Below are 15330 nucleotides of genomic sequence, written 5' to 3'. Positions count from 1 at the left end.
AAGCTAATTGAAATATTAAACCAATCAATAATAGTCTGAAAGATGCTCTTTCAGTACACTGTACGATATCATATTCAGAACAAGAAAATTCAGCCAAGGTAATAAACATAACATATTATTTTTCAACAAACCGATAATCGATTATGAAAATCCCAACCGATTCCCAACACTAGTATTGTCTGATTTGTCATTTCAGTCACATGGGAAGTAAGAGTGGCGAGGATTGGTTGTCCGCCATCATTAATGACCGTATAGCTAACAGTGTGTTTGATGAACTACTGGACAGTCATGTCGACAACATCAAGGATGAACTGGTAACTACTGTAGCTTTTAGCTGTATTCATATCTACCCTATATCATGTTCTTTTGTCTGTGCATCTGCCCTTGATTTTGTGTGTTCGTCCATCTGGCTGTCCATCCGTCCATGCCATTTCTTGCTTGTGTACAAGATATCTTATAATCCCGAGACAGATTTAGTTCATCTTCACACCATAACATCATAACATCAAGTTCTACACTTGATTTGAATTTGGTGGCCAATTATCAAGTTTAAAGGTCAAAAGTCACACTTGACCACTTTTAAATAAAAAGCTTGTGTAGAAGTTTGTAAATCCGTGGACAGATTTATTTTATTGATGAAAGGGGTAGGTGTAGCCCCTTACTCAATTCAGCTCACTTCGCTTTTATTTTGTCAAAACTAAGTTTGCATGTTTATAATGATTTTCTATGTGACTAACATTTACAGAATTACGGATATTTTAAACATTTGTTGATTGTTTTCTTTGTAGATAACAAACATAATCCAGGAGGTTGTCATAGAAGGTTACCTTGAGGATGAAATCATCGAAGTTGAGGTCGAGGAGGAATCGGCTGAGATTGCACATGACATCCTTCACCGTTTCGACTCCAAACTTATGAAGAAAGAACTTAAAGAGGTAAATATCCACAACACTATCAATATCAGCAACACTATAAATATCAACAACACTGCAAATATCCACAACACTGCAAATATCCACAACACTACCAATATTCACAGAATTATAGATATCAACAACACTATAAAAACCTTTGTGTTTTGCTCTTTTATGTCCCTAACATTTGATGTTGGAGTGGAAAGGAGTTGATGGTGGGGTTGTCCATCTGTCCTTTGATCCCTTTCCTGTTTCAAATCAACATGGTATGTGGAAAACCACTCAACAGATTTGTTGGTATTTACATTATGGTGTGATAGCATCAAGTTCTACAACTGCATGGTCAGGTTCTGGTGGTCATTGGTCAAGTTTAAAGGGTCATAGGTCGCCGTATGAATGGGACAAAATATGTACTAGCGGCCTTGTTCTGAATCAGTGTCATACCTTGGGAACCCTGCAACAATCTTAATAAAGGTGTGTGTCTTGCCCCGAATGTAATCGGGTAAAAACTAAATAAATAGAGGATATCTAACAGTGTCTTCAGTAATACCAAATATATTTCACGAGTGGGGCTAATATTTTGATATTTTTTACGAGTGCGCAGCACAAGTGAAAAATATCAAAATATTAGCCACACGAGTGAAATATATTTGGTATTACTGAAGACACTGTTAGATATTCTGTTTATTACATTTTTTATCAACGAAAAACCTACCCCGTATGCTAACTAGGTCTACAGCGAAAGTTTGCATACGTTTAGAGTAGTTCCCCCTGTCCAGGTGCTGACATATATGTCGGGCTTTCTGATTGGTCAATTATTTTGGTATTTTCTAATCATTAATTTGATTGGTCAAATCAGCAAAAGTGATATTTTTCACTAGTGAAAAATATCACTTTTATTGAATGAATAATTTTTGATATTTCACTGGTAAAAATGTAATAAATATGAATTCTTTTTTTATATGAATACATGTAAGACAAATAATTCTTGTTTTCAGTTGATGATAATTTATCGGGGATGAAGCATCCTTAAGAATTCATTGTTCACTGTACTGACTATTTCAGGTATCTAAGAAGGCAGGTGATAAGCTGATGGATCTGTTCATTGGTGAACAGCTTCTACTGCTGGTGGCCAAACAAGGCAAGGTCTGGGGAGAAAACGACCTCTACAACAAAATCATGGATGGTAAGTTGTATAACTGTTAGTAGGATGTCTGGTCAATTGATAAGGGCAAGATACTGTTTTTGAGTATACATGTAGCATGAAATGTGTTTTTGGGTATACATTAAACTTTTGTTGTTTTTGTGGTTGCTAGGGAACCACAAAATGTTAATACAATGAATATTGTTGTATGTATTATTGTTACAGTGATATAAGGGCTAACCATGAAAATGTGTACCCACAAAATTATTTGTTGAGTCACTAATGTAAACATTTCGTGTTATACAGTTTTTACCCTCTAGACAATTTGTTTATTATACACACTAAATGAATTTTATTATTAAACAATGACATTCTATAATAATATACATGTAGATGTATAATTAACACATTGTATAGGTTAAAGCACAAGGAAAAACACATTCCTGTCGAGTGTCTGATGGATCATTACCAACATTTTCTCTGTAGTAATGAAATACTGTCTCCTAGTTATACCCCCCGCAACGAAGTTTGTGGGGGGGGTATACTGGAATCACCTTGTCCATCTGTCCGTCCGTCCGTCCATCTGTCACAAAATTTGTCCGGCAATGCATTCGCTCATTTCTTTACAGATTTCACTCAAATTTGGTATATAGTTAGAAGACCATATAAGCTTGTGTCCACTGCAGTGATTTAGCGATTTAGCCCCTTTTAACAGAGTTATGCCCCTTTTTCATACAAAATGTGTCATAATTTTGTCCGGCTATGCATTCACTCAGTTTTTGATGGATTTTCTTGAAACTTTATACAGTGTTGAAGGATGGCATGAAGTTGTGTCTCCAGTAACGACTTCTTCCGAAAAACCCTTTTTACAGAGTTATGCCCCTTTGTGTAAAAAAAAATGGTTACTAGCTTGTCCGGCTATGCATTTGCTTTGTTTTCAATGGATTTTACTAAAATTTGGTATGTAGTTAGAGGACCCTATGAGGCTTAGCTCTATGCAGAGATTTTGCCGAATTACCAGTTCTAATAGAGTTATGCCCCTTTTTCTTTAAAAACGAGCAAAATTTTGTTCGGCTATGCATTCACTTAGTTCTTACCTAAACATAGAACATGTTTGATATTGTTATACAGTGCAACTTCCGACAACCGAACCTTCTAAAAACCGAACACCTCTGAATACCGAACGAATTGTCATTGTACGGAATTGGTCCTTTATTATAGTATTAAAAAACTTCCAAATACCGATCCCTCTGAATTCCGAACACCGGACTGATTTGTGTCCGGTTCCTGTTAAAATATACCAAAAATTACTTCTGAAAACCGGCCTTACCTGAGCGATTATGACACAAGGTCAGGCCAGTCAACCGTGAAACAACAACTGTGACGGGTATTGTGTGAAGCCTTATTGTCTCGGGACCTACGTAGGTGATTTGTACAGGTATCCAATATATACCCCAAGGGGGCATTATGACGGAAGGCCTAGTGTATAATCAACACGACAATTATGAAACAATGCCACACTTCATTGAAGCGCGTCGGTTCGTTTATCTTCTCAATGCAAGTAGAGCTGGAAGCCTGAGTTTCGCATTTAATTTAAATGAGGCCCAAAAGGGATTGTTTTCGTAAAGAAGCCCATGATGTTTTCTTAGACAACAGCGATGTCGGAAATACGACCAGTATCATCTGATCAATTGATATTGATATTGAAACAAAACATCTTCACGCCCTTTAATATTATTTGATGTGTAAAATATTCCGTATCGGACTATTGGCCCCATCCACATGACGAAGCTTCACCTGATGTAACAAAATGTAGGCCGATCGTAAAGTGTAGTTGTACATGTGAAAATACTGTTTAGAACTATTGTTATAGTCATTTGCCTTTCTTATATATTCTGCAATATATACATTGATTAACTTTCATAATATGCATATTATTCAGACAATCCAAATTGTCTAAGTATGTACGTGCCGTTTTGTAATCGGGTGCATTCTAATAAAACATCGTCCAACCAATTATATCTGGAATTTGACCGGTCATTTTTCGATCAACTTCTCCAAAACGAACCCTCTATAAACCGAACAAATAGTCATGTCCCATGCATGTTCGGTTTATAGAGGTTCCACTGTAGTACCATAAATAGGCAGCTTCACAAAGTATCCAAACCAATCATGGAAAAGCGGGGGGTATACTTGTCACCCCCTCGGTGACAGCTCTAGTTTAAATCTACTTTCATTAAAAGCTTAGCATTACACATCATTTCCAGTTACTATACACATGATTAAACATCTGTGGCCTTATCACATACAGTCCAGTATAAAATGGCTACCTGGCCAATATTGTAAGAGCCTTATCACACATACAGTCCAGTATAAAATGGCTACCTGGCCAATAATGTTAGAGCCTTATCACATACAGTCCAGTATAAAATGGCTACCGTACCAATATTGTTAGAGCCTTATCACATACAGTCCAGTATAAAATGGCTACCTGGCCAATATTGTTAGAGCCTTATCACATACAGTCCAGTATAAAATGGCTACCTGGCCAATATTGTTAGAGCCTTATCACATACAGTCCAGTATAAAATGGCTACCTGGCCAATATTGTTAGAGCCTTATCACATAAAGTCCAGTATAAAATGGCTACCTGGCCAATATTGTTAGATCCTTAATTATCACATACATGTACAGTCCAGTATAAAATGGCTACGTATACCTGGCCAATAATGTTAGAGCCTTATCACATACAGTCCAGTATAAAATGGCTACCTGGCCAATATTGTTAGAGCCCTGCAGTATGAGATAATAATCAGGCTGCCTGTCTGTCTGTCCATGTTTTGATTTCTACACACTGCATTAAGTATTGTTTGGGTCGTTTGCACTTATTAGACTTTATCCAGTGGTTTCTTGAAGAAAGTGCTGACATGGTATAGCTTTTCAGGCCCAGAGGTCAAAGGTCAACAACATGTTACTATGAACTATTAATTTGTGCAGAAAATTTTAAGTTTTGTTTGGTGGATTGCCCTCAGACTCTACCTAATGTAAATAAATAAAGTTCTTAGTTGGGATAACATTTCAGGCTCAGAAGCAATAGTTAATGTCACTGTTGCTATAAATAGAAAATCATTTTTTCGCAAAATTCAACTTCTGTTAGAAATTAAATTAATACTTCTAGAAAGTTGAGTTGTAACTAACTTGCGAAAAAAATTGTTTTCAGATTTCATCCTCACGAGACTCCTAGAACAGTATTACTTCGTAAGAGATGAGAGACACAAAACTCTGGCATCTAAGCCCATGAGAAAGTTGCACGAAAAAGCTGTTTCTGAAGTGGTAAGTTCCTTTGTTGTGTAAGAAGAGCATTTTTTAAATTGAATTTCCTCAACTTTTACAGTTGTAACCATCAAAAGCCATTTGGTGATTGCTCTAAATTGCCGACACCCTTGGACAGATTGGTAATATTGTTTCTTAACCTATGAGGAAATTATTATATATCAGAGGTCTTCTGTTGAAACCAAATATATCCTACCATTTTCTGATCAGTTTAAATAACTCCCACTGTCCTCTATCAGATTGATGACATTACGTATACATCAGCTGATAACTACCATGTCTTTCTAGATTAAAACTTTCCATGTTTTAGTAGTTTCCCTAATTCAGCTGCTGTTGTACCATTGTAATAGATGCCAGCAGATCTTAATTCATTGACCTATTTTCACATACAGTGATACTCATGCCAGAGATTAGATATATTTTTGTATGCCTGTTGAATTTGGAAGGACGTATTATGGTATAATGTCAATCTAGTTGTCTGTAAAAAAAAGTTTTGTGGAAAGTTTCTTCAGTGGTCTACAATTCAGTCAGGTAATGTGTTATTGTCACAATGTTTGGTATGGATTGAATATGTGAATTCAAGATATTTTTGCTTTTAATTATTAACATGTTTGTGACATTCAATTTTTTGGGGTAATTTTTCTGTTACAGATTTGATACAGTCATACAGGTGTATAATGTATCCATTTGTGGTGCTGTTGTTTTATGAGTGTGATGTTATGATACAGATGACAATTGCACGCTGTTCCATTAATTGTGTGTCCCTCCCTGTTACAGGCCTTAGATGTGCTATTACAACAAATGCATGCCTCCCTCGATGAGGATTTGGCAGATGTTGACGAATACGAGCGAGGAGTGGATGGCAATCAGTCTGCCCCGGCTACACCAATGTTACCTATTCCTTCAACCAGACTACCTCTCAGGTGAGTGATCGTCCTCAGACACGTACCCATCCCACTAACCAGGCTACCTCTCAGGTGAGTCATTGTCCTCAGACACGTACCCATCCCACTAACCAGGCTACCTCTCAGGTGAGTGATTGTCCTCAGAACATGTACCCATCCCACTAACCAGGCTACCTCTCAGGTGAGTGATCGTCCTCAGAACACATACCCATCCCACTAACCAGACTACCTCTCAGGTGAGTGATCGTCCTCAGACACGTACCCATCCCACTAACCAGGCTACCTCTCAGGTGAGTCATTGTCCTCAGAACACGTACCCATCCCACTAACCAGACTACCTCTCAGGTGAGTGATTGTCCTCAGACACGTACCCATCCCACTAACCAGGCTACCTCTCAGGTGAGTGGTCGTCCTCAGACACGTACCCATCCCACTAACCAGGCTACCTCTCAGGTGAGTGGTCGTCCTCAGACACGTACCCATCCCACTAACCAGGCTACCTCTCAGGTGAGTGATCGTCCTCAGACACGTACCCATCCCACTAACCAGGCTACCTCTCAGGTGAGTCATTGTCCTCAGACACGTACCCATCCCACTAACCAGGCTACCTCTCAGGTGAGTGATTGTCCTCAGACACGTACCCATCCCACTAACCTGACTACCTCTCAGGTGAGTGATCGTCCTCAGACACGTACCCATCCCACTAACCAGGCTACCTCTCAGGTGAGTGGTCGTCCTCAGACACGTACCCATCCCACTAACCAGACTACCTCTCAGGTGAGGGATCGTCCTCAGAACACGTACCCATCCCACTAACCAGACTACCTCTCAGGTGAGTGGTCGTCCTCAGACACGTACCCATCCCACTAACCAGGCTACCTCTCAGGTGAGTGATCGTCCTCAGACACGTACCCATCCCACTAACCAGGCTACCTCTCAGGTGAGTGGTCGTCCTCAGACACGTACCCATCCCACTAACCAGGCTACCTCTCAGGTGAGTGATCGTCCTCAGACACGTACCCATCCCACTAACCAGGCTACCTCTCAGGTGAGTCATTGTCCCCAGACACGTACCCATCCCACTAACCAGGCTACCTCTCAGGTGAGTCATTGTCCTCAGAACACGTACCCATCCCACTAACCAGACTACCTCTCAGGTGAGTGATTGTCCTCAGAACACGTACCCATCCCACTAACCAGGCTACCTCTCAGGTGAGTGATTGTCCTCATACACGTACCCATCCCACTAACCAGACTACCTCTCAGGTGAGTGATTGTCCTCAGACACGTACCCATCCCACTAACCAGGCTACCTCTCAGGTGAGTGATCGTCCTCAGACACGTACCCATCCCACTAACCAGGCTACCTCTCAGGTGAGTGATCGTCCTCAGAATACGTACCCATCCCACTAACCAGACTACCTCTCAGGTGAGTGGTCGTCCTCAGAACACGTACCCATCCCACTAACCAGGCTACCTCTCAGGTGAGTGATCGTCCTCAGACACGTACCCATCCCACTAACCAGGCTACCTCTCAGGTAAGTGATCGTCCTCAGACACGTACCCATCCCACTAACCAGACTACCTCTCAGGTGAGTGGTCGTCCTCAGACACGTACCCATCCCACTAACCAGGCTACCTCTCAGGTGAGTCATTGTCCTCAGAACATGTACCCATCCCACTAACCAGGCTACCTCTCAGGTGAGTGGTCGTCCTCAGAACACGTACCCATCCCACTAACCAGGCTACCTCTCAGGTGAGTCATTGTCCCCAGACACGTACCCATCCCACTAACCAGACTACCTCTCAGGTGAGTGATCGTCCTCAGACACGTACCCATCCCACTAACCAGGCTACCTCTCAGGTGAGTGATCGTCCTCAGACACGTACCCATCCCACTAACCAGGCTACCTCTCAGGTGAGTCATTGTCCTCAGACACGTACCCATCCCACTAACCAGACTACCTCTCAGGTGAGTGATCGTCCTCAGACACGTACCCATCCCACTAACCAGGCTACCTCTCAGGTGAGTGGTCGTCCTCAGACACGTACCCATCCCACTAACCAGGCTACCTCTCAGGTGAGTGATCGTCCTCAGACACGTACCCATCCCACTAACCAGACTACCTCTCAGGTGAGTGATTGTCCTCAGACACGTACCCATCCCACTAACCAGGCTACCTCTCAGGTGAGTGGTCGTCCTCAGACACGTACCCATCCCACTAACCAGGCTACCTCTCAGGTGAGTGGTCGTCCTCAGACACGTACCCATCCCACTAACCAGGCTACCTCTCAGGTGAGTGGTCGTCCTCAGACAGGTACCCATCCCACTAACCAGGCTACCTCTCAGGTGAGTGATTGTCCTCATACACGTACCAATCCCACTAACCAGGCTACCTCTCAGGTGAGTGGTCGTCCTCAGACACGTACCCATCCCACTAACCAGGCTACCTCTCAGGTGAGTGATTGTCCTCAGAACATGTACCCATCCCACTAACCAGGCTACCTCTCAGGTGAGTGATGGTCCTCAGACCATACCCATCCCACTAACCAGGCTACCTCTCAGGTGAGTGATCGTCCTCAGACACGTACCCATCCCACTAACCGGACTACCTCTCAGGTGAGTGATCGTCCTCAGACACGTACCCATCCCACTAACCAGACTACCTCTCAGGTGAGGATCGTCCTCAGACACGTACCTATCCCACTAACCAGGCTACCTCTCAGGTGAGTGGTCGTCCTCAGACACGTACCCATCCCACTAACCAGACTACCTCTCAGGTGAGTCATTGTCATGTGGACTGATCAAGCTCAAACTTTACACGCCGTTCTGTTATTGGGAGGTTTTGCTTGGGATTTCTTTTTTCCAGGTCAAAAGGCAAAGATCAAGGTCACTGTCACTATTAATAGAAATCGGCTTCATACAATTAAAAAAGGACAGATCAATCGCAGATTTCACAAAATGCTTCCTTGTTAGGACTGCTTGTTTGAGGCTACTTTTCTGGTCAGAACAACAATAAACTGATCAGGATTAGTATTGGTTAGCAATACCTTGTTTTCAACCAAATTGTATTCATAATGACTGTATCAAAACATTTCAATGCTTAAATATCTGTTACCACTAAAAAACTAATTTTGATATATCAGTAACTTTCCTTTGTTTTACTCAGTTAGATGTTATAGAGATATCTTGACAGCCCGAGAATGTTAAAAACTATGTATACCTTTTCTTTCTTGCAGCTGATGAAACTGAAATATCTCCAGAAATCTACTAGGACTCCATGTTATCAGTTAAGCTTCCGAAGATGGTGCTGATTGTACTATGATCTGCTAAGCCTCAGAAGATGGTGCTAAGGTCAATGAAACTGACATTACCTGATCATGAAGTGACTGGCTTCATTAAGAATACATTTAGGTTCAGACATTGTAACAGTTGGCATAGGGAAAAGATGTTTTTCCTGTCTGCCAAACCAGTTAAGTGAACCAACTTCATTAAAAACACATTCATGCATCAGTCAATTCAACTGCAGATAGCATTTATAACACAAACTTATTAAGCCTTTTCATTGATAAAATCTGTAATCACCAATTAAATCAATTCCCAGGAAATTCTGTGTTTACTAATTGAAATCCATCCAAGTAAAATATGTATTCACCAATATTAATTACCAGGGAAATCTGTATTCAGTAATTGAATTAATCCAAATCTTTATTCACCAATTTAATCAATTCAAATCTGTTTTCATTAATTGAATCAATTCAAATCTTTATTCACCAATTTAATTAATTCAAATCTTAATTCACCAATTAAATAAAATTCAAATCGGTTTTCACCAATTTAATTAATTCAAATCTGTTTTCACCAATTTAATCAATTCAAATCTCTATTCACCAATTTAATCAATTCAAATCGGTTTTCACCAATTTAATTAATTCAAATCTGTTTTCACCAATTTAATTAATTCAAATATGTTTTCACCAATTTAATTAATTCAAATCTGTTTTCACCAATTTAATAAAATTCAAATCGGTTTTCACCAATTTAATTAATTCAAATCGGTTTTCACCATTTTAATCAATTCAAATCTCTATTCACCAATTTAATTAATTCAAATCTCTATTCACCAATTTAATTAATTGATATCTGTTTTCACCAATTTAATTAATTCAAATCGGTTTTCACAAGTTTAATAACTTGATATTTATACAACAATTGAATTAATTCCAAATGTAAGCTGTATTCACCAATTTAATTAATCCCCAGTAAAACCTGTATTCACAAGTTGATTGAATTCATTCCAGGTAAAATCTATATTCACCAACTGAATTTATATATCATGATGGTACTATTACTGCCCTAGATATATATGTATGCAAAATGTACCTGAATTATCATTGTACATACTTTGTAAATGTTTGGATTCTTTCAGAAAACATTCCATTGTCATTATTTTAATATATCCATTATACTATTTTTAATGGTTTTTTCTTAATTATTGCTTTCACAGAAAATGCTAATGTTGTGACCAAAAGTTGGACAGCAAATGTAGTATAACTGTATTTTGAATTAATTAAATGTTAATTGTTGGTTTTTTCTGCCGACAGATACTGGTTACAATTTATTTGTATGCATGTCAATATTGTCCTTGTTCTGATTGGATTAGAGATGGTCATGTGTAGATCGATATTTACCAAAATATGTACTCTACGTTTTAAGAACAGCCAGACCATATGAACCCAGGAATACATACACTGTATCTTCATATTAAGTAGATCGATAACCCCAGAATGGCCAACTGTGATGAAATATTTGTCTTGGGGGATAATTTGCAATATTCTAATGAAGGCATTTCTTTTGTTTTAGGGCTATTCCAGAATTATCTGTGTGGGAGGGGTTGGAGCAGCAATTGTATTAAAATTTGATAGGGTGGTTGGGGTAAATCTCCATTCCCTGTATTCCTTACACTAAATATGTTTTATTTATGTGATGGATGTTGAGGTCTCTAAAAAAAATGTCTCCCACCCCTCCCACATGGGTAACATTGGAATAGCCCTTAGTCTAAATGTTCAAATTTAACTCTTTCAACCCTAAGAAACTTTAGTGGACTCTGCCATTCTTTCATAAGTTTAAGTCCAATATGGTCAGTAGGGGTGAAAGGGTTAAGATAACAATGTTTTAATTAATATAATCAAATCACTGGTAAATATGTACATACATGAGAATAAAGAAACTTTGATTCAGTTAATATGGAGTTATATTAACTAGGTCGAAAAAAATATTGACCTCAAGCTTCATCCTCGGTTAATATTTTCCACCTGCTTTATGTAACACTATTGACCTCATCAAAGGTCCATATTTGGTAAATATATGTACATGTATCAATCCATGCCTGTGAGATTTAAAATTGTGACCTGCATCTGAATGTTAATGTATACTTGTATAGCTTTAAATTGTCATGGATTTTATTAAGTTGTCAATTTATTCTTAGACTATTGGATTGCATGAAAATATTAAGGAAGTTGAGATTTGCAAAAATAATACGGGTGGCTTTCTTAGACGTTACATATTGTAAATACAGTTTTATCAAATCTTATAAAAGTGTGATACATTACATGCCTTTGTCATATCAATGTCATATCAAATTTTTTTGAGCAAGTTTTTGTATGAAACTTGGCAAAATCTCCGTCCACTTATAATACAGAACTTATGTACACAGGGGCCAGATACTATCTTGATATTGTGGTCCTAAGAATATTTCTACAAATACAACAAAATGTATATTAATTTATTCCTACACTTATTCCATCATTACATCCATCTCCTGTCCCTGAGATTTTCTCAATGTTTTAATTGACATTATTGTTATTTGTCCCCTACCGATGAAACCATTAGGAACTATAGGTTTACTTCCTGTCCATCTGTCTGTCCATCTACTCAGTTTTTCGGCACTTTTCTCAGCCATGCTTCACGTTTTGTAGGTGAAAGTTGCCATGTAACTTCAGTATGAGTAGCTACAGATCAAGATTGAGTTTCAGGGTTTTTGGGTCAAGGTCGATGTACTATTTTTAGTGGGGGTGGTAGGGGACATATATTGCTTTAGCAATACCCAGCATGCTTGTTAACATAGATTTGTTAGATTGTTGTTGAGTTCTTTATTTTGAGTGTTATTTGGCTTTATGCTTTAATTCCATGATATTTATTATGATTATTATTTGGCTAACATAGGTTTTATATTATATACACAGGGGCTTGATTCGTTCCTATGAAGGTTCATATTATACACACAGGGGCTTGACACGTTCTGACCTAGAATGAAATATTAACCCCAGGATCCGATCCCCAAGATCACTGCCTGTGGTTATACTTAGACCAACAATAGTTTCACCATAATTATAATCTGTATTGAACTGAATCTGTAAGAGTTCATTTCATAAGGACTTTATTAAAGAAACACATAAGTTAATGGTTAGACTGGCCCCCTGTCTCTAGAATATTAAAATTATAAATAGAATTGAGCTTTATGATTTTGATCCCTAGGATATGTCTGATTCTAGATCCTAAGTTTCCAACTAGGGGCAGATAATCTGGTATTAGAATTTAGCTTGGCAATTCTTAACAAAACAACTGAGGGTCTGGTGGTCAGTCTAGTTAGTGGTCAATGTTATTGTTTATTATAATAGATACAGCATCAGTATCAGTATTTTATGTAGACTGCTATTAATTCTGAGGACAGATGTTCACAGTAAATGCTGAACATACAGCTGTTTTGTCCAGTGTATCATTATTGGTCTGGAGGAGAAAGAATGTCTTCAAGAAAGATAACTCTAATACAACTTAGTTTTAAAATCATATTATAATAATTCACATGGACTTAGTACAAATTCCTAGCCCACAGCTCAATATATATATATAAATATAATTTATATGGACTTAGAGTTAGGGATTTCTGCCAAGTCCCTGTGATATATAATCTATTTAACATTTTATTTATCTGAAATTTTTTGTCTTTAATATTAAGTTTTTAATCATTCATAGTCTGGGATTTCATTTTCTGAATGTCCAATTTTTAACCTTATTGGTATATGAAAATTAAAACTACGATCTCATAATGTTAACTTTAGTGTTTCGTCCCATTAATGTAATGTATTATATAAAGTTACCCCAGAATTCATCACTGTACTGCATGCAAGGTTCTACAATATAATGTAGTTTATGATTACTTGTCTAACTTTACAATTTCTAGTCAAAGGAAATGTAATTCATGACAAAATAAATTTACAACAAAAAATTACAGCATACATCTTACATAGCGTGCAGATGCTTTAGAGAATTTCTTCCATGATAACCAAGATATTTATTTTCAATGAAATAGATTTACTTGTTAGCAATCATCATTAGCTTGATTCATACAAGATGTTCCAGTTATCATACTCAAAATTGCTGAAGTGTAAATGTTGTAAATTGTGGTCAAAAGTGTCCCACTTACAGATAAGTTGTCAAAATTGTAAACCGTCCAATTGTAAATTAATTAGCAATGTGTAAAATGATCGTTGAACGACTGTAGTCAAAATGTCAAAGATGAATATGATCATGGCATTGAAAGATTGGAAATAGAGTTTATAAGTTAATATGTATTAGTTATATTCCCACTAGTATCATTTTATAACAAACATTCAGAAATATATTGCCAAAATATGAACTCTCCCGAAGGATTCCCATTTATGTTTATAAATCAAAAATGGGGATATTTACTGGAATGTATCATGGTAAAATATGCATTGTCTTTCTTAATATGAAATGTATTGTGATGTTTTTTTGTAAGAAAATTGACATGTTTCTTTGCAAATCCGTCCATGAATTTAAGTATTTTGAATATCTGTACATTTTTGTATATGAAATGTATAACTTTTTTTTCTGCGCCGTCGTTTTGAAAATTAATATATTTCTGAGATTGTAAATAGCTCAAATGTTTGAAGCTGTTTGCGGCCATAAAAAGTTGAATCTGCAATTGAAGTGAAAGGATTCATGTTAAGGGACTGAATGGTTAGATAAAAACAGCAAATGGTGACAGATATAACTTCCAGTGTTGTTCAGCGATACTTTGAAGTTGATAAACATTCCCATAATATTTCACAAGAAGTGCCAAAATTTTGTAAACTGTAATTAATTTTTAAGTATCACAACGCTTTCCGTAAATCAAATGTATGAAGAAATTTAACGAAATCTAACCATTTAGTCCCTTTAAATATTCAGAAACTTCAAGTCTTACTCTGAGAGCATTTAAAATCATGAAGTGAGGTATTTTTCCTATTTCATTTGTATGTATTTAATAACTTTATTTCTAGTTTAAATTTAAAATCTTACTTTTACAAAATGGTCACATACACATATAAATGATTTTTTTTTTTCAGGTATTAGAATATTTATGTGGACATTTCACGCAAGGTTTGTTGACTGTGATAATAATTGATAGATTAAATCAAGTGTTGAATATCTCATTTGTTGTTGACTTTGTTTTCAAATTTCACAATGTTTTAACTTTACATTGATGGTACTCCAACAGAACAATCAACTATAGTCCGTGTGACAAAACCTGGTCATGTTGCAACCAGTGACTAAGTGAATTTAAAGCTGACAGAACACTGGCTCTAGTCAGTGAAATAAAACCTACATGTAGCAATAGGTGGAGTCATGTAGGTGGTAAATCAACTGAGGCCAAGGGAACACTGACTATAGCTGCCGAGACGAAGCCTAGCAGTAGAGGGAATTACGAAAACTAGTGGTTGACAGTTATGTTGGCGGTAATTGTAAAGCTGACAAAACACATGAGCTATAGTCAGTGAGCTATTAGTATTAATACAGTTGCAATCCTTGTAATGTAAATATGTTTCTCCGAGAACCACTAATGGCTATTCCAATAAAATATCTACCCCACCCCAAGACTCCACTTTAGAGGTGCCAACTATAGAACTTCTCTGGATAGTGTCCTTTATATGTAATAGAAGTAAGAGGTGATTCATTCTGGAGTCCTGG

The 15330-nt window shown here is 37.6% G+C and overlaps 1 protein-coding gene across 2 annotated transcripts in view; it reads left to right on the top strand.

Moving 5' to 3' along the window:
• LOC117340818 overlaps nt 1-14795 on the top strand; it is a 34187-nt gene extending 19392 nt beyond the window's left edge. For both annotated transcript variants that reach the window (XM_033902594.1, XM_033902593.1), the window contains 6 exons: nt 197-314; nt 789-935; nt 1980-2100; nt 5279-5391; nt 6169-6314; nt 9537-14795. In XM_033902594.1, the coding sequence (XP_033758485.1) occupies nt 197-314; nt 789-935; nt 1980-2100; nt 5279-5391; nt 6169-6314; nt 9537-9540 (649 nt within the window). In that variant the 3' untranslated portion in view covers nt 9541-14795. The remainder of the gene's footprint in view (nt 1-196; nt 315-788; nt 936-1979; nt 2101-5278; nt 5392-6168; nt 6315-9536) is intronic.
• Nucleotides 14796-15330: the final 535 nt, after the last annotated feature.

Source organism: Pecten maximus, chromosome 13 (assembly GCF_902652985.1).
Source record: "Pecten maximus chromosome 13, xPecMax1.1, whole genome shotgun sequence".
NCBI lineage: Eukaryota > Metazoa > Mollusca > Bivalvia > Pectinida > Pectinidae > Pecten > Pecten maximus.
This window is presented reverse-complemented; position numbering and strand designations above follow the sequence as displayed.